The sequence below is a fragment of the Stegostoma tigrinum genome, chromosome 11 (genome assembly GCF_030684315.1).
Source record: "Stegostoma tigrinum isolate sSteTig4 chromosome 11, sSteTig4.hap1, whole genome shotgun sequence".
Classification (NCBI taxonomy): Eukaryota; Metazoa; Chordata; class Chondrichthyes; order Orectolobiformes; family Stegostomatidae; genus Stegostoma; species Stegostoma tigrinum.
Window position 1 is genome coordinate 39,933,138 of NC_081364.1, and position 19,363 is coordinate 39,952,500.

Consider the following 19,363-nt stretch of genomic DNA (forward strand, 5'->3'; position numbering starts at 1 on the left):
GCAGGTGTCTGGGACCTTAGTGAGCAATCACATCAACAGTGTGCCTACTTAAAGCAGAGAGATTTAAGGATTGTAAAAGAAGAATGACCAAGAAGTAGAGTGAACTTCATTCAAAATAGGCAGAGGAAGAGCAGTAGAGCAGTGAAGAAAACATTCTTTGAGGGAGAAAAGGGAATATCAAAAGAAAATTTAAAAATCAAACCCTAGTCACAACAAGGGTACCCAGCAGTTCAGGTTGTTTCCTTGCATGGCAAACAGGATGAATTGACATTTCAGTAACAATTATCAGATTGGTAAAAGGGTACTTTCGGTATTAATAATTCAAAGCTGCAACGTTCTGTGGTAGACTTAATAGGCAATTCATGTAAAACTTCAGCTGAGTTTTAAAAATAACAAGGCATTTAAGGACAAGAAGCTGCTTGAGAGACAACTGTTAGAGTAGTGGTTGAAATAAACCTGCATTTTTGCAGCTTGTGATGTATCTCTTCATGCCTCGAACTTCTGCTATGTTGGTTGTGTGCATAATTGCATTGAGATGATGGAGATTCATTTAAACCCCATTAACCAGAAGCGAGGGTTCTTGTGACTCTGTGGTAGAATCCCTACTACTGAGCCACATAGACCCTGGTTCAAGTCCTAACCGTTTGAAAGCTGTGTCAAAACATCTGAACAGGTTGATTTATAAATATCTAAACTGAAACTAACTGAAATTGCGATTGATTTAGAATGCACTTGTTTTCATGTACCGGTCGATGTATATAAAACCTGAGAGAAAGAAAGAGCTTAAATCAGTTTTGTGCCTGATCAGTTTTCCAAGATGTACATGTTCGTGATTGACTTGTTTAAAGTGAGATCACTTGTCTGTGTTTTTTTTAATGCATGATCCTACAAATAGCAGATGGACCAGATAAATGACTTTAAAGGTTGAAAGGTGAAATGTGGCCAGCACTGAAGGATTAAGTGCCTTTTATAGTCTTTTATTTCCTTGTGAACTACTAACTGGATGGATTCTCTGTTTTCATGTTTCATCCACCAGTGACACTCCATCGGTCCTGCACTAATGAATCAAACTATGTTAGGTGATCAGGTCGGAATGGAACTTGAAACAGTAGCCTAATGACACTAAATGGACACTGCTTTCCGATGAGGTTAAACAGTACTAATGAAGAGATTCAGCAAAAGGCCAGAGCTGAAAAATGACCAGAATGAATTTCAATGTTTAGAAACTGTTTTTTTTTGCCCTTATTCTGCACCTAGGATGATGAAATGCAACATACTTGAGGGGAAAATATCCTTAACAGAAACAAAAACACCCACCTGAAGCTAACTCATACAGAATGATGTGGAACCATTTTGCTGGTGGTATTATGAAGTCAAAGTGCGAGAAGTGACCTTTTGCAGACGTGACGGTCCACTGGAGACTCTTAAATACATTATCTAAGCGATTTTTTTTTTTAAATTAAAATTGATTAGGCTCCCTGACACAATCCATACATGTACTTTTAGACTGGGGTAGTTGAGAGTGTCTTTCTTGGGTAGGAGGCGCTTTTTAAATCCTTGAACAATTTTTCCAAGTCCATGTTCTCTCTGTTCAATTCTGGCGACAATGATGGGGAAGTTTCCCTAACAGAATGGTAAACAAATAAGGGTCAGCACTTTGTTGCAACTTGTACTGTATCCTTTTCCTGAAATTACATGCGTGGGTTTTTGGATGAAGATAAGATTGCTTTACGTTGATAATAGCCTAAAAAAAGGTGGGTCTTTGCAGAAAGAAGCATTTAATTAGTTCTGATTGACTGTTTTAGAATTCAATGTTTCAGACACTGAGCTCTGAAGTTTGAAAGATTTAAAGACTCACCTTTTGAGGTTTGACCAGCAAGTATTCCCTGTTCAGTTCCAGTTCACAGTAGGCAAGTAACAATAAAAGCACGCTTTGTGATGTGTGTATTTTAGAATTGCCTCTGTCTCTGAAACATGCATAGTATTTGGGGTGCTTTGCTAAATAATCTCCATGACATTTTGGTTATGCAATAGATAATTAGCCCAGTTTCAGTTTGAACTTGCACATTTCACTTGTATTTTCTTAGTGGACTTAATGTTTATAAGGCTTTGGACTATATCTGTAGCTTGGGTTGTGGGTGTTGAGGTTGGTTGGATCGTTGAGCTGGTTTGACGTTTTGCAGATGTTTTGTTACCAAGCTTGGTAACATCCTCAGTGCAGCCTCCAATGAAGCTTGTTGCATCCAATACTCACACATCTCCATCCACATGGACACAGAGAACCACGACTTCAACTGGGACGACACCAAGATCCTGGGACAGGCTAGGCCGAGACAAACACGAAAATTCCTGAAAGCACGGCAACCCACGAAGCATGCTATTCATAAACACATTGAAACCAACCACATATACATTCCACTACGCAGGAAAACCGGAAGTGAGGCAATCTATCTCAACGGACCCCCGAGTTTAAAAACCAGGCGTGGAAACACACCGACGCTTCATCGGCGGCTGCACTGAGGATGTTACCAAGCATGGTAATGAAACGTCTGCAAAACAACAAACCAGCTCGGCAAGCCAACCAACCTTGGGGCTTAATGTAGTTTCGTGCTGAAACAACTTGTAGTCAGTGTTCCCTCTGAGCTGTGCAGCATTAACTTTGAGTTATGGACATTGCTGCTGTGAACTGGAAGTCTATACAGCAGGAAACAAATTAAGAGAAAGTTGTTTGTAGTTCACATTTATTTGAAGTTTGTTGATGTAATGTGTTAACTTCAATCTTGTCACGATAATGGTAACATATTGCTATCCAACTTGTGTCATCTGACTTCATTGCATGAGATCTTTCATGGACTAAAATGGTTTCATGAAAAGGAGGAAACTCCCTGACTTATCGTGGCATGAATGGTCACCTGAGCAGCTTGAGTCAGTGTCATGAAACCAGTATGAGATAGTCAAAGACAGACTAAGCTGAAGTTAACGTTGCTTCAGAAGGTATTGAAACTCTTATGTGAAAAATAGTCTCTTTCTTTTTCTTCTTTTCACCTTGTCTGGAAGTTTCTCCCATTTGGATGAAAGATGCCTGCAGATTATCGAGCTCTCAAAATATGATGATGCCTGACTTTGTGTTTGAACCCATGCTGGTTGTTCGTTATTTTCATTTCTTGTTCTTCTTTAATAAATTTTAAGTTGGAACTGTGGATGATTTGTGGACTTTGAAAAAGTTTGTAGTAAAAGGAAAAGAATAGACCAAGCAAGCTTTTGTATTTTTGTGAGACCGGACTTGGAGGTTAATTGCGGACTTGGTTTGATTTTAAAAGGGTTCCTACAGACACCGTGATCCTGGGAAGTGCATTGTGTTTAAACAGGTAGCAAAAGTTGGCTATTCATGAGGTCAGTACCTGGGAGTTGGTTCTGTAAAGTCTGGAAGAGACGATGTAGTCAAGCACATGACAAATGTTAAATAGTAACTGAGGCATTGGGAGAAGTAATGGCCAGTCATTCGGGGCAAGACCAGAATTGAAGTTGTTTTCTTTTAAGCTGGGTTTTTTTGGACAGCTGATGACACAGCATGAAGACTTGAAATCTGGAATCAAAAGTTTAATGACGGCCATGAATCTATCCCTGATTGTCAGTGGAGGGAAGCCCATCTGGCTCACTGATGCTCTTTAGGGAAGGAAGCTGCCATCCTACTTGTGACGCCAGACCCACAGCAATGTGGTTGGCTCGTAACTGCCCTCTGAGCAATTAAGGGATGGGCATTAAATGCTGCCTAGCCAGTGACGCCCTCATTCTGTGAATGAATAAAAATAAACTCCCTGCCATATCTCCCTCACCAGCTGCTCCAACTCAAGAAAATTGAAAGCAGAGTCAGACGTATTACTTTACCTGAGTGGAATCAGAAGGTGGCCCTGATTTGGTTTCAGAAAAGCAACCAAGGATTCTCCATCTATGCCTGGGAAACAATGTGAATTGAAACCATTGCAGTATTCTGGCCAGTTTTGTTATTTTTATTAATCCCTTAACTGTGTTTATTTGCCTGCCTGTCTTTTTGAGTGAATGGCAGCTGAAAACAAACCTCTTGGGTTTAATGCATTGGCATCAATCAGCTAACTTTTGTTTTCTCTGTGCCAAGGTTATTGTGTATTTAATAAATCATTCAGTTTTTTTTTTAAAGAAACAAAACTTGCCTGGAATTAATTATTCACAAAGTCTGGGATGGGTTCTTCAAAAGTCTGGCTGGGACCTGTTGGAGTAACTATTGGGAGTCTTCAAGGGTTTGTTGTGAATGCAAAGGTAGAAAGGCTGATTTGGTTCAGCAGTCTGTCTTGGTTTCCTAATACTTGGAAATAAGTGAGTGAATTGTATTTCAAGCAAATAACTATTGGGCAGAGCAGAGAAAGGAAAGGGATTCATAACAGCAGAATCTAGAAGCTTGTTTCTGTCCCCACTTTCACCTCAAGTTAAAGAAACAATGATTCGCTGAGGAGGACTTGAACATTATACAAACTCCTCTATTGCTGAGGACTTGGCTATCAAGTCGATTGTCTCAATTCCAACGGTAGCAGCTCTAATAACTTTGCAAAACGTATATTGTTCATCTTGTTGTACTGGACATTCTACCCTGTTAAAACTTTAGTTTTGTTTGTGTTTTTTGTTAAGTACTTCCCTGGATTAATGAGTTAAATAAACTTCTTCCTCCTCTTGCTCCAGAAAACCTTGTAATTGACTTTGTAATTTTGACTAGTACTATATTTTAATTGAAGCATGATATAGCTGCATGATTTAAAACATTCCAAAAATGTTTGTTGTGACTGACCAGGGAGTCACAGGGAAGTTCACTGCTCCTCACTTGGCCACAACACTTGTTGAGAAATGCAAAGTTTGAGCTGTGCTTCGTAGTTGCAGTAGATTCCTAAGCAACATGTCGGAACTGCAGTGAGATTGGCCTTCCATTTCAGCTTAATGTTCACAGTCTTGTGCCCTTCTAACTATTTTCTAATCAACCAAGATATTGCACACCTCAGGAATAGGTGGGACTTGAACCTGGGCGTTTTGGCTCAAAGGTCAAGATGCCACCGCTGCAATAAAAGGGCCCTTTCAGACTGTCTGAATAACTTGAACTATCTGGTTGAGTACAGATTGGCCATAGTACAAAACTTCTGCGCTGAATCACTGGTAAAAGCAAGTATTAAATATTTCTAGATAATTAAATGAGGGCATAAGTGCATTTGTGGGAAGCTGGAGTTTCAGTGCTTATCGCACATCAGTTATACACAACAGCAGTTTCCAGAAAATGCATGTTGTAGCAGTCGGAGATGGCATGTCTGGACCTGCAGAATGTTTTAACTTGGAAAAAGTACCACAGCATTGTTCCCCAACCCCACACCGCCCGCTTTTGTCTCCTTCCCAAAATTCACAAACCCGCCTGCCCAGGTCGACCCATTGTCTCCATCTGCTCCTGCCCTACCGAACTCATCTCCACCTATCTGGACTCCATTTTCTCCCCCTTGGTCCAGAAACTCCCCACCTACCTCCATGACACCACACACACCCTCCACCTCCTCCAGAAGTTCCAATTCCCCGGCCCCCAACACCTCATTTTCACCATGGACAGCCAGTCCCTATACAACTGCATTCCCCATGCAGATGGCCTAAAGGGCCTCCTCTTCTTCCTATCCCGCAGACCCGACCAGTCTCTCTCCACTGACACCTCATCTGCCTAGCGGAACTCGTCCTCAACCTCAACAACTTCTTTTTTGATTCCTCCCACTTCCTACAGACAAAGGGGGTGGCCATGGGAACCGCATGGGCCCAAGCTATGCCTGCCTCTATGTAGGTTAAGTGGAACAGTCCCTCTTCCGCACCTACACTGGCCCCAAACCCCACCTCTTCCTCCGGTACATTGATGACTGTATTGGCGCTGCCTCGTGCTCGCAAGAGGAGCTCGAACAGTTCATCCACTTCACCAACACCTTCCACCCCAACCTCAAGCTCACCTGGACGATCTCCAACACATCCCTCACCTTCCTGGACCTCTCAGTCTCCATCTCAGGCAACCAGCTAGAAACTGTCCATTTCAAGCCCATCGACTCCCACAGCTATCTAGAATACACCTCCTCCCACCCACCTTCCTGCAAAAATTCCGTTCCCTATTCCCAACTTCTTCGCCCCCGCTGCGTCTGCGCCCAGGATGAGGCATTCCACTCCTGTACATCCCAGATGTCCTCGTTCTTCATTGCTCAGCAATCTCCAAATCAGAACCAATCAAAACAAATGATGAGATAACACGGTGTGAAGCTGGTTGAAACAACAGGCCAAATAGCACCAGAGGAGCAGGAAAGTTGACATTTCGGGTCGAGACCCTTCTTCTCGATGCCCCCCTCCCTGGCAATGTTCGAGAATGCTCTCAACCGTGTCTCCCGCATTTCCCGCAACTCATCCCTCTCACCCTGCCCCCACAATAACTGCCAGAAGAGAATCCCCCCTAGTCCTTACATACAACCCCACCAACCTCCGGATACAACGCATCATCCTCTGACACTGCCGCCATCTACAATCCGACTCCTCCACCAAAGACATTTTTCCATCCCCACCCTTATCTGCCTTCCGGAGAAACCACTCTCTCTCTGGGACTCCCTTGTCCGCTCCACACTCCCCTCCAACCCCACCACACCCGGCACTTTCTCCTGCAACCGCAGGAAGTGCTACAGTGCCCCCACACCACTTCCTTCATCCCCATCCCAGGCCCCAAGATGACTTTCCATTATCAAGCAGATGTTCACCTGCACATCTGCCAATGTGGTATACTGCATCCGCTGTACCTGATGTGGCTACCTCTACATTGGGGAAACCAAGCGGACCCTTGGGGACCGCTTTGCAGAACACATACGCTCGCTTCACAATAAACAACTGCACCTCCCAGTCGCGAACCATTTTAACTCCCCCTCCTGTTCCTTCGACGACATGTCCACCCAGGGCCTCCTGCAGTGCTACAAAGATGCCACCAGAAGATTGCAGGAACAGCAACTCATATTCCGCTTGGGAACCCTGCAGCCCAATGTTATCAATGTGGATTTCGTCAGCTTCAAAATCTCTCCTCCCCCCACTGCATCCCAAAACCAGCCCAGCTCGTCCCCACCTCCCTAACCTGTTTTTCCTCTCAGTTATCCCCTCCTCCCACCTCAAGCCGCACCTCCATTTACCACCTACGAACCTCACCCCACCTCCTTGACCTTGTCTGCCCTCCCTGGACTGATCTATCCCCTCCCTACCTCCCCACTCGTACTCTCCTGTCCGCCTATCTTCTCCTCTATTCATCTTCAATCCGCCTCCCCCTCTCTCCCTATTTATTTCAGAATCCTCTCCCCATCCCCCTTTTCTGATGAAGGGTCTAGGCCTGAAATGTCAGCTTTTGTGCTCCTGTTTGGCCTGCTGTGTTCATCCAGCTCCACACTTTGTTATCTTGGATTCTCCAGCATCTGCAGTTCCCATTATTTCTGACAGCAGTTCTCTAGTTGATCTAATCCAAGTAAAATTTGGAAGTAAGGAACGCCATGAAATACATCTTAAATTATCAAAAATATTTCCTTTGGACATGCTTAAAAATATAATTAATTAATAGTTACTACCATGAGATGCTAATCTGCTTGTGATTATACACATTATAGCAACTGGAGCCATTTAGAAATTAGCAAGGGGCAAGTGCCTGATAGCTTCTGAATTATTCTACAGTATTTTAGAAGTGCATGATTAAATAACTGGAGTTGTCAACAAAGCAAGAAACAGGGGCTGCAGAAAGCTGGTTCTGTCATTACGCAAATCATTACATTGCAGTTTTTAATTAGTTTATTTATGGTTGTCTTTTAAGTGCAAAAATCCCTATTATAGCATTTGAGGCTGTTTTTTCTTTTCAGATTGTAGGATTTGATTATGAAAAATGTCTTTTTTGCTTTGATACCTTTTGATGCTGCATGTGATTCATTCTGTATAGCTAGCATCTTGAACTATTTTAATATCTTGGTGAAAATAGCTGTGTTTATTTAAGGTTTACTTAAATATTTATCTTCTTTTTAATCTAGGTAAGTCTGCTGTTCTGAAGTCCCTTCTGGACATCCATAAGATCTTCAGAGACAGTGACCCTGCATACCTCTTGAATGACCTCTATATCACAGACTATTGCATTTGGATCCAGAAAGTGAAGTAAGTCTTAGTGATTGTGTAATCTCAGCAAACTCCAAGGACAGTTTTGCAGCCTGCAAACTGGCAGAACATTTGTGGCCCACCGTGTGTAAATTCTTTCAGCTATTTGCATAGCTGAATAGGGTTGCTAGGTGACACTGTACCTGATTGAATATGTATAAGGAAAAGTTATGTGGTTGCCAAAACGTGCCATTTGAAACTTATTCTTGTACTCTTCCACAGATCATTCTTTCTTCAAGCTGCTACTCTTTTTTCAGGTGGTGTATTTTGGATCATATTTCAGGTTGTCAATTTTTCCCTGGCAATTCTGAAGTCTTGGAATCTCTTCAAAGATTTTGATGTGATTCCTTTTGCGACATGATATTTTCAGACAAAATATTCATTATAAAATGTCACTTTGTGCTTCAAATAGCTGTCCACCATTTGACAATATGAACGATCTTTATAAAGTTGAAAAATGTGGCAGGTAACCAAGTCTGAAGTCAAAGGTTTCAAGTTCGGTGTCAGGTTATTAGAGAATAGAAGTATGCATAAAGTGACAGCTTTGGAAGGCTGCTCACAAAATCATTGCAAGCAGACTTCTGTTTTAAGTCACTGAGCGTGTGTTGAAATATGCATGACTGTTTGCGGGGAAAGAAACAAGCTTGGTAAATCTCCTTCGATCATGATGATGAGTAGAATCTCAGACGATGTGATAGTATTAATGATAATAAAATGTGAGGCTGGATGAACACAGCAGGCCAAGCAGCATCTCAGGAGCCCAAAAGCTGACGTTTCGGGCCTAGACCCTTCATCAGAGAGGGGGATGGGGAGAGGGAACTGGAATAAATAGGGAGAGAGGGGGAGGCGGACCGAAGATGGAGAGTAAAGAAGATAGGTGGAGAGAGTATAGGTGGGGAGGTAGGGAGGGGATAGTTCAGTCCAGGGAAGACTGACAGGTCAAGGAGGTGGGATGAGGTTAGTAGGTAGATGGGGGTGCGGCTTGGTGTGGGAGGAAGGGATGGGTGAGAGGAAGAACCGGTTAGGGAGGCAGAGACAGGTTGGACTGGTTTTGGGATGCAGTGGGTGGGGGGGAAGAGCTGGGCTGGTTCTGTGGTGCAGTGGGTGGAGGGGACCACTGGGCTGGTTTAGGGATGCAGTAGGGGAAGGGGAGATTTTGAAACTGGTGAAGTCCACATTGATACCATTAGGCTGCAAGGTTCCCAGGCGGAATATGAGTTGCTGTTCCTGCAACCTTCGGGTGGTATCATTGTGGCAGTGCAGGAGGCCCATGATGGACATGTCATCTAGAGAATGGGAGGGGGAGTGGAAATGGTTTGCGACTGGGAGGTGCAGTTGTTTGTTGCGAACTGAGCGGAGGTGTTCTGCAAAGCGGTCTCCAAGCCTCCGCTTGGTTTCCCCAATGTAGAGGAAGCCGCGCCGGGCACAGTGGATGCAGTATACCACATTGGCAGATGTGCAGGTGAACCTCTGCTTAATGTGGAATGTCATCTTGGGGCCTGGGATAGGGGTGAGGGAGGAGGTGTGGGGGCAAGTGTAGCATTTCCTGCGGTTGCAGGGGAAGGTGCCGGGTGTGGTGGGGTTGGAGGGCAGTGTGGAGCGAACAAGGGAGTCACGGAGAGAGTGGTCTCTCCGGAAAGCAGACAGGGGTGGGGATGGAAAAATGTCTTGGGTGGTGAGGTCAGATTGTAGATGGCGGAAGTGTCGGAGGATGATGCGTTGTATCCGGAGGTTGGTAGGGTGGTGTGTGAGAACGAGGGGGATCCTCTTGGGGCGGTTGTGGCGGGGGCGGGGTGTGAGGGATGTGTTGCGGGAAATACGGGAGATGCGGTCAAGGGCGTTCTCGATCACTGTGGGGGGGGAATGACATGCTTTTCACAGCAGAACTTAACTTATATTGTGGTGGGGAATTATGAGCCATTTAACATTCAGGTGCATGCCAGCACTTTATTAGGGCTTCAGTTTTTTGCCTTCGTCCAAATTTTGTCTGGACTGATGTTGACTTGAAATTCGATCTACACAGAATCCAGGGCAAAGGGTGTTGGTGCGCCTGTGCTTAGTTTTGAATATCCCTGAAAAGTGTGTTTGTCATTTGATAAAGTGTAGCTTCACGTAAGCTGGAACTTCTTGCGATCCTACATTGTATTTTCTGTAGATAAGCATCTAAATGGTTGCTTGGCAGTACAGAGCTTCCCTACATTTGAAGAGACATGCTGTGGAGCTTTATATCTTGGCCTAATCAGGACGGAATTGCAAGAATACCTAATTCTTAAGGAAACAGCAATTTATACTGCATGAGAACAAGGTGCTAATTGGATGGTTGGTACGTGGAGTCCACAATAAAATCACCAGTATTCTGAGATGGTATACTAAATTCTGCCGTTTGTATAGTGTTGTCCTCATAATTAGTATGCCAGTTTAAGTTAATACTAGCAAATCTTGGGTGGTATTGATGGCCTGTTTTATGAAGCTGGTCGGGCCATCAGGGCTGATGGATCAGTAGTCACTCAATGGAATTTCATTGCTTTCGAGTGTGGGTTGTCGGGGAGGGGGAAGGAGGGGAAACGACATGGAGTAGTCCCTCTCCCCTCTCCTCCCCGCTCTCTCCCCCGTCCCCCGTCCCCCGTCTCTCCAGGAGAGCGGTGAGAGGGGATGGTAATTGGCTGGGTTGACATGGGCGGAGGCCTGATATCACACTTAAAGCAAGATTCAGACTGTCCTATTTCAGTCTTTTATTTTGGGCAGTAGGATTTAGAGCAGTAACTTAGGCTTTATCTGCTCTTAGGCAGTTTCTTAGTACGTTTGTGACTCCTTACAACTAACAGAATGTGCTCTTTTCATTGTGCTCTTCAGAAGATCTGCTTTGGGCTAGTTGAATCCAAGTGGGTGGTGACCAGTTCAATAATGGTCCAAGAACAGTGTTCTTTAATTACCAAATATTGTATCAGGGTCTTGCACAGAACACAGTTAAATGGTGAAGGTAGGTTGAAGGCAGTCAGGCAGCTAATTACTTGTTATAATCAGAATGGCTGGTGTGCTGGGCTGGAGTTGCAATATCAACGGTTTTGGCATGTGATGAAACCGCTGAAGAGTAAATGTGGAGTTGAATGAAATTTGGATAGTGCCTGCATCGGGAGATCCACAGTCTGCCAATTTAAATAAGCCATCGGGGGAGTGTTGCTGGTGGGAAGACCCAGAATGGCATTTAGAATAAAGTGTGAAGTAAATTTGCTTAGTGACTGAGAAGTGTTTTTGAATGTGCTGCCAGAGCACCAGTAATCTGCTTGGGAACTGCACACAAAATCCATAAATCAGTACTTAAAGCTCCTGATTTAGGCTCTATCAGTGAGGTGGCCAACTCCCATTTTAGAACTTTTCTCCAGTGTCAGCTCTGTTACTTGCAGTAAAAACCCAGCTATTTTCTTAGTGAATGCGATACTTGAATACAAATGTTAGCAGAACCCCCTTGCTCCTCAACTGTGTTATTTCCATTATCCACATGAGTGGCTCTGTATTCATACACTTCATTCTCTGGTTGATAAATTTAATATCAGGTTATAGAGATTTTTTTGCTGTGAATTGATCAGTTAGGAATGAAATAACCACACAATAGCTTTCTAACTTTGATCATGGCACTTTTTGCCTTTTAACTCAGAACTGAAACTTGGTTTGGATTGAAAATTGGCCATAGAGGTGTTGAGGAAGCAATTTAACTGAAAAATGACTCTGGATTATTAACAGACAATCTACCCATATCAATAAATAATACTGGTTTTGGCAGTCATGAATTACAGTAACACTTGGGCAGCCTGGTAGCTTAGAGGTTAGCATTGCTGCCTGTCAGTGCCAGGGACCCAGGTTTGACTCCACGTTTGGGTGACTGTGGAGTTTGCATGTTCTCTGGGTGCTCCGATTTCCTCCTGTGGTCCAAAGATGTGCAGGTTAGGTGGACTGGCTGTGTTAAATTGACCATAAAATCCAGGGATGCATAGACTAGGTTGATTAGCCATGAGAAATGCAGGGTTCCAGTGATAGGGCAGGAGGGTGAGTCTGGGTGGGATACTGTTCGGAGGATTGGTGTGGACTCGATGGGCTGAATGGCCTGTTTCCAGACAGTAGGGATTCTATGACTAAGAAATTGCAGTTTTCATTTGAAACTGTTATCAATTTTGTGTGAGAGTGCAAATCTGTTCTGAGTTGAGTAACATAATAGACTTTATCGCTGTACATCGATTTGTCGGTTTTGTACTGAGTTTTCTGAGAGCTTTGTCCATAAGATATTATTGAGGTTACCATAACTTTGTTCACAGTTTACATTTAGTTCGGTTGTCTGTGTGGATTGGCTTTGTACGAGTGGGCTGCTGCATTTCTGCATTACAAGAGTGACTGACTATAATTCAGTTGACTGTAGGAGTTGGGGCATCATGTTGAGGTTGCACAGGACATCGATGAGGCCACCTTTGAAGTACTGTGCAGTTCTGGTCTCCCTGCCAAAGGAAGGATATTATTGAATTGGAGAGGTTTCAGAAAAGATTTACAAGCATGTATCTGGGAACAGAGGGTTTGAGTTATAAAGAGACACTGGATAGGCCACTTCTGAGGAAGGGCCACCGGACCCGAAACGTTCACTCTGTTTTCTCCTTCACAGATGCTGCCAGACTGCTGAGCATTTCCAGCAACTTAATTTTTGCACTGGATAGGCTGGGGCTGTTTTCACTGGAGTGTCAGAGGCTGATGGATGACGTTAGAGGTTTATAAAATCATAAGGGGCTATAGATTAGATTTGAATAGCCAAAGTCTTTTCTCTAAGGTAGCAGACTTGAAAACCAGATGGCATAGGTTTAAGGTGAGAGGGGAAGGATTTAAAACAGTCCTGAGGGACAAGTTTTTCAGAGGGTGTTGCGTGTCTGGAATGAACAACCAGAGGAAATGGTAATTGCAGGTACAGTTATAACATTAAAAGACATTTGGACAGGTACGAGAACAGAAAAGGTTTAGAAGATATGGGCCAAAGGTAGGCAAGAGGGGCTGGTTTAGTTTGGGAGATCTGGTCACCATGGGCAAGTTGGACCAAAGGTTCTTCTGTGCTGTATGACCTGACAGGTTGGGAATCTTTTTTTCCCGAAAACCTCAGGATCACCTTTTTTTGTTTTTTTTTTGGATGGGTCCTCTGGGGGAAGAAAACTTTACCTGGTCTTAACAGACCGAAGAGGGAATTCCCAAAAATCCCAACAACAGTGTGTTGCTTTCAAAAAACCCTTCAGTTTTCATGTCTCTTTGGTTTATGAACATGTGAATGAAGGATACCCAGCCTGTACTTGATTTGACTGTAAAGCACTTTAGGACCAGGGTCATGTCCTGTGGTTATGAAAGGCACTAAGTACAAAGACATTTTTTCATCTGAGATATGTCTATCTCCATATTTGTCTGTTTTCAGGAACATAGTTGTGTTTGTACTTAATTTTGTTTTTGTTTCTAAGTTTCCAATCTCCATGTTTAGACATTGATCAGCTAAGGGCACCAGTCTCTTAAGTTGTTATAGCTTTGTCTGAAATTTGTGGTTTTGTCGTCAGACAAACATCATAGCAGCCTTAATTTCACAGTGGTTCATTTTTCACTTAATGTTTTTTTCACTTAATGTTTTTTTCACTTAATGTTTTTTTCACTTAATGTTTTTTTCACTTAATGTTTATTTCCATCAACCAATTGGACTTATTTTGTCATGTCACCTTAGAATTAATTTGTGTCTGATTTTGACAGATGTATATGATGGAAGGGAATAGTTATGCTGTAATTAGTTTCTTGATGGCCAATGTTATTTTAATGGCTCACTTCTTTGTTGGCAGCTGAACAATTATAACACGGGTAGAATGTGGGGTAATTTCTCTTAACTGTCCAGACACACCAACTTGTTCAGTTTGAATATGTTTTTGGAACCTTGACAAGTCTGATTTCATTCTGCCACTAATTTGGGAACACCAACCCAGTTATAGGAGTCCTTTTGTTTGTTTCATCCTTCTGAAACTCCTGGAATATTTCCCAAATTATCAGTATTAACCCTTGGATTTCCCAAAACTAAAGCATTACCGTTCAGTAGACCACTGAGGAAAGCTTTAGATGGATATAGGCAAGTGGGACTAGGTCAATTTAGGAAACCTAGTTGTCATGGATGAGTTGGGCTGAAGAGTATGTTTCTGTGTTTTATATGACTCTGACTGCTCAGATGGGTCCTTCAACAGTATAGAGAGGCATAGTGCCTGTAAATTATGATGGTCTGCGAGGAGCAGTGGTGGTGCTCGGAATTGATTGGTAATGTTCGGGTCAGCGATGTTCTTAATAGTGTTGCCTCTGAGACTGAGGTTTTTTGGATGGATTTTTTTTCTATTCTTCATTGTGGGATGAGAGCTATATTGGCTGAGCCAGCATATATTACTGACCCGAATAACTCTTGTGACAGTATTGGCGAGTTGCCTTAACAGTGAACTGTGCAAACAATCACATGGCAAGTTTTGACATTTCAGGTGTTACTGATTAGGTTTTACTGTAACTTATCAACATTGACAACGCATTATATAGCAGGCAGTTCATAACCTACAAACTGTTGAGTTTGTCTCTGATCTACTTAACAAAGTGAACCACACCTACATTTATACTTTGCACTGCTGTCATTCTTTAATGTTTGTAATGTTTTCAGTTCCTCCCAGCTATTAATCAGTCTCTCCCTTCCCTGCCACCGTGAGTTATTTTCTTTATTAAAAAAAGATCCATTCACTCAGAACCCCAGGTACAATCAAATTGATATACACCAGCAAGGCACACTCTGGTGACTTTTCATTCTTCACAGTCCTGATTTTTGTTTCCAGGTCAAGTGAGCAGAGATTGAAGAAATCCCTACCCTTAATCCTTTGCCGATCCCCCTCTATTCCAATTCAGCTGGTGTCTGCCATGTGCAGACCTATGGAGCTATGCCACAGAGTTTATTCATGTAACAGTTGAGTAAAAAACACTGTTTGTTATCAAACAAAGTCAGTACTTTGAATCTGCTTCAACTAATCCCATTTGAAAACACACATTCCACTCAACAAATAAGAAACGTTCAGAAGGATATGGACCAAATGTTGGTAAATGGGACTAGGTCTGATCAGGGGCAAGTTGGGTAATTGCCGACTATTTGACCGTCTATCGTTTGCAATCCCAACCCCGATCCTATGGCAACCAATCACATAAAACAAATGGGAGGTCACATGCATCTATCAAATACTCCACTTTACCATCAATTTTAAAAAAAGCATTCAAAACATAAGCATCTTACATCTAGCAATCATAATACTGTTGCCATTCCAAATATGCCATTTTCTTTGGACAGTTGTCCTTTTTCAGAGTACTTAAAATGAACTTCTTAAAGTAGAAAACCTTTTTGACGTTTGGAATTGTTTTAAGCTTTTGTGTGCTTTTCTCCCCTGGTAAAATGAAACACCTACTTAAAGACCATGGAAATGCATCTTTCACATTGTCCCTTTGCCATTCCTTTTTGGATTTTGTGCTAACATTTTAGAAGCTGTTCAGCTTTTAGGTTTCTCGGATGACAGCTGTGTACATCTCCATCCTCCAAGGACCATATGAAAATAGGCAGTCCAAATGTCCACATCTTAATGACATTCTCGATACAAAACTGCCTGCCCTTCAGCGTTACTGGAATAGAAACTGTCATTCAGAAGGTCTGACTCTTAGAGATTGGAACATCGAGCATTACATTGTACTAAATGAAAGTTGGCATTAACTCAACGTTAGAGAAGAACAGAGAAATTTATTTTGGGTTTGGTCTGGGCTGTATGTGACACGAGAGCTGGATGTTTATAGCAGGTGCCCTATATGGGGAAAACATTCTGCTCCTCGCATGATAATGAGAAGGGGATGGTGAAATGAATGTGGCAGTAGGCTTTTCACAAATGTCCCTGAATTCAAAGTGAGCAGTGAAGCGATATACGAGAAATATGAACCCATTTGCTTGTTCTGTGCTAGAACAAAGTGGTTTGGTGGTTTATCCAGGCTTTAGAGAGAGATCACTCCCCAGTTAATTGTTTCTTCAGCTAATCTGTTGTCCAAATACTATTCAATATCTTTTCAAATATTATTTTATTCAACCAGTTTAATGACATTGGTACCTTTTTTACTAGTTTTGTTTCACCTCATATCTGAAAGGGCACCTTAGCATTGTCGAAATTGGTTTGACCAATAGTGTGGAACGCCCTGCCTGCCAATGTAGTGAACTCAACCACATTAGGGACATTTAAACAGTCCTTGGATAAGCGTTTGGATGATGGGATAGTGCAGGGGGAGGGGCTTAGATTAGTTCACAGGTCGGCACAACATTGAGGGCCGAAGGGCCTGTTCTGCGCTGTATTGTCCTACGTTCTATGGTCATATATGAAGGAAATCTTCCACTGTACCAAGTTCATCTTCAAAATCTAAATTGTATGTTCTTTGGCAGTCTACTTTGCTACTTTGTATGACTTTGGGCCTAGTGAAGGCCTCTCACTAAGGTTTTGATTTCTCACTAGGATTTTCTTCAGATCATGATTGAAAGATGTTAGAGGATTAATGATTCATAGTTATTGCTTTATAATGGATTATGTAAAATTAAGATGTGCCATCATCCCATCTAGTTTCCCCTTGGATCTGCCTGACCTTATTTATCTAAAAAATCTGACTAATCATTTTCAGACTGTTATGTATTGTCTGCCAGCATGATATTCTGTACCAGCTCCAAAGAGGAGAGAGAATGTCATTTACAGTTTTTGGCATTTCTAAGCCGCGCTTCAGCGCTGAAAGCATTCACTGTTTCCAAGTGGCACTTCGGCCTGTTTGCTGCTCACAAATCTTCTGTAAAGTCAAATTTCGATTCATAGGTTTTGGTCTGAAAGCTAGCTTTTTCTTTCTGGATTTGTTGACAAACATTGGGAAGAAGCCTGAATTTTAACAGGGTCCTCAGACAAGAAAATGAGGGACTTGGGAAGAGATTCTGAAATGCAGGCCTGTGTATGGCAGGTCACTAACCACAGGTTCTGATCTATCAGGGGCAATCATAGGATAGATGTCAGGAACTATTTGTTAACGCAGAAGGTACACAACATCCAGAAAGATGGGAGATGCTTGAGGCCCGGACATGGTATCAATAATAACTAGAAAGGAAGAGCATAAAGTTAATATTTTGGAAGGATGAGATCAGATCCTCTGATTAGCCCATCTTGTGTCATAAAGAACAGCTTACGAGTTTGAATCCCTCCGTTTATCCAAAGATTTCAAAGTTGAAAACTTTAAAATCAATGTGCACAGTTTGTTTCAAAGAAATAGCTACGATTGTTCAAAAGAACCCTCCCCTGGTCAGTATGCTCTTACCAATCAATGGCTGTTGACTGCAAAGTTGGCTGGTGCCAGTTAATTTTCCATGTTTCTCTTCAGGCACCGCCCAAGTGACTAATGTTTTATGTATGTTATGAGCTGATAAGCTTTTTATTCTTGATAACACCATCCATGAGAGAGCTGGGAGGAGCTCTGAGAATTTTCTATTTCTCTCTGTAAAAGGGCGGCACGGTGGCTCAGTGGTTAGCACTGCAGCCTCACAGCGCCAGGGACCCGGGTTCGATTCCAGCCTCGAGTAACTGTCTGTGCAGAGTTTGCACGTTCTCCCTGTGTCTGCGTGGGTTTGCTCCGGTTTCCTCCCACAGTCCAAAGAGGTGCAGGCTAGGTGGATTGGCCATGCTAAATTGCCCGTAGTGTTCAGAGGTATGTGGGTTATAGGGGCATGGGTCTGGGTGGGATGCTCCAAGGGGCACTGTGGACTTGTTGGGCCAAAGGACCTGTTTCCACACTGTAGGGTATCTAATCTAATCTAATCTCTCCCTTTTGCTGTCTCTCCTACTTTTGGTATGCTGCCAATGTAGTGCCCTCAATGCCGTTCTGATGGTGACCAAGTAATGCAACACAAATTGGAATCCAAGTTGGAATGTTCTGTTCTATAGGAAATTGCATTACTTGACTTTATTACATGCTAGTGCAACCTTAATCCATATTTAAATTGTACTTTTTCCATAGCAAAGTTACTAACATTGCTTTTTGCTAAGACTGTAATAGGACTTGCCAGGATGTGTTTGCATCTGTCAATCTCTAGATCTAAGTATTTCACAGTATTGAGGAGGGTCTGTGCTATCATACAGTACAACATGTTAGATTTGGTAGGAATTCAGTATTTCATCTCCTGGTTGATCTTGTACTTCTGAATCTGAACTTGGGAGATGTTAGTCTTGTGTTTGATTGATCATAGTTCCAGTTAGAACTGTCGAATGAAAATGAAGATGGATTTCAAATTGTGCTTGACTGTTCTAAGTACATTTATATCTGCAAAAGGGAAGTACTTACAAGCAATGTATATTAGGAATAATCATCCTGAAAGGAAATTTTCAGTCATTTAGACTGTAATTTGAATATTTCTTTGTTACCTTTCAGTGAAGCATTCCCGACTATCCACGTTTTGCAACTTGACTGAATATAAGAATGCAGAACACATTTTCTTAAACGGGTTGCCATTTTTTCAAGGCATTTTCGACAAGTTTTGTTTTTTAAGATGGGGAGTTTATATTGGAGGGCTTTTTTTCCAGCAAAGTACATTCACAATTTACACTAAAAATTGTAAATGGTGAACTGTTGTTACCCCAAATCAGCAGCAATAAGCACCTCCAATCCATTGTGTTGGAATGGTCCCTGACCATAAGTGCTTGATAAAATGCTTGGAGACTGCTTTGTGGAACACCTACGCTCGGTTCGTGACATGACTGCACCTCCTGCCCGCGAACCATTTCAACTCCCCCTCCCACTCCCTGGACGACATGTCCATCCTGGGCCTCCTCCAGTGTCTCACCAATGCTACCCGAATGTTGCAGGAACAGAGCCTCATTTCTGAAGAAGGGTCGAGGCCGAAACGTCAGCCTTCCTGCTCCTTTGATGCTGCTTGGCCTGCTGTGTCCATCCAGCTCAACAACTTGTTATCTCAGGACCTCATATATTTCACTTGGGAACCCTGCAGCCCAATGGTATCAATGTGCACTTCACAAGCTTCAAAATCTCCCCTTCCTCAACCGCATCCCAAAACTAGCCCAGCTCA

General features: G+C 42.7%; 1 protein-coding gene across 2 annotated transcripts in view; it reads left to right on the forward strand.

The window, feature by feature from the left end:
* The window catches only part of shq1 (SHQ1, H/ACA ribonucleoprotein assembly factor), a 120,629-nt gene that overhangs the window by 70,645 nt on the left and 30,621 nt on the right, over positions 1-19,363 (forward strand). For both annotated transcript variants that reach the window (XM_048547956.2, XM_048547957.2), the window contains exon 11: positions 8,082-8,202. In XM_048547956.2, coding sequence (XP_048403913.1) covers positions 8,082-8,202 — 121 coding nt within the window. The remainder of the gene's footprint in view (positions 1-8,081; positions 8,203-19,363) is intronic.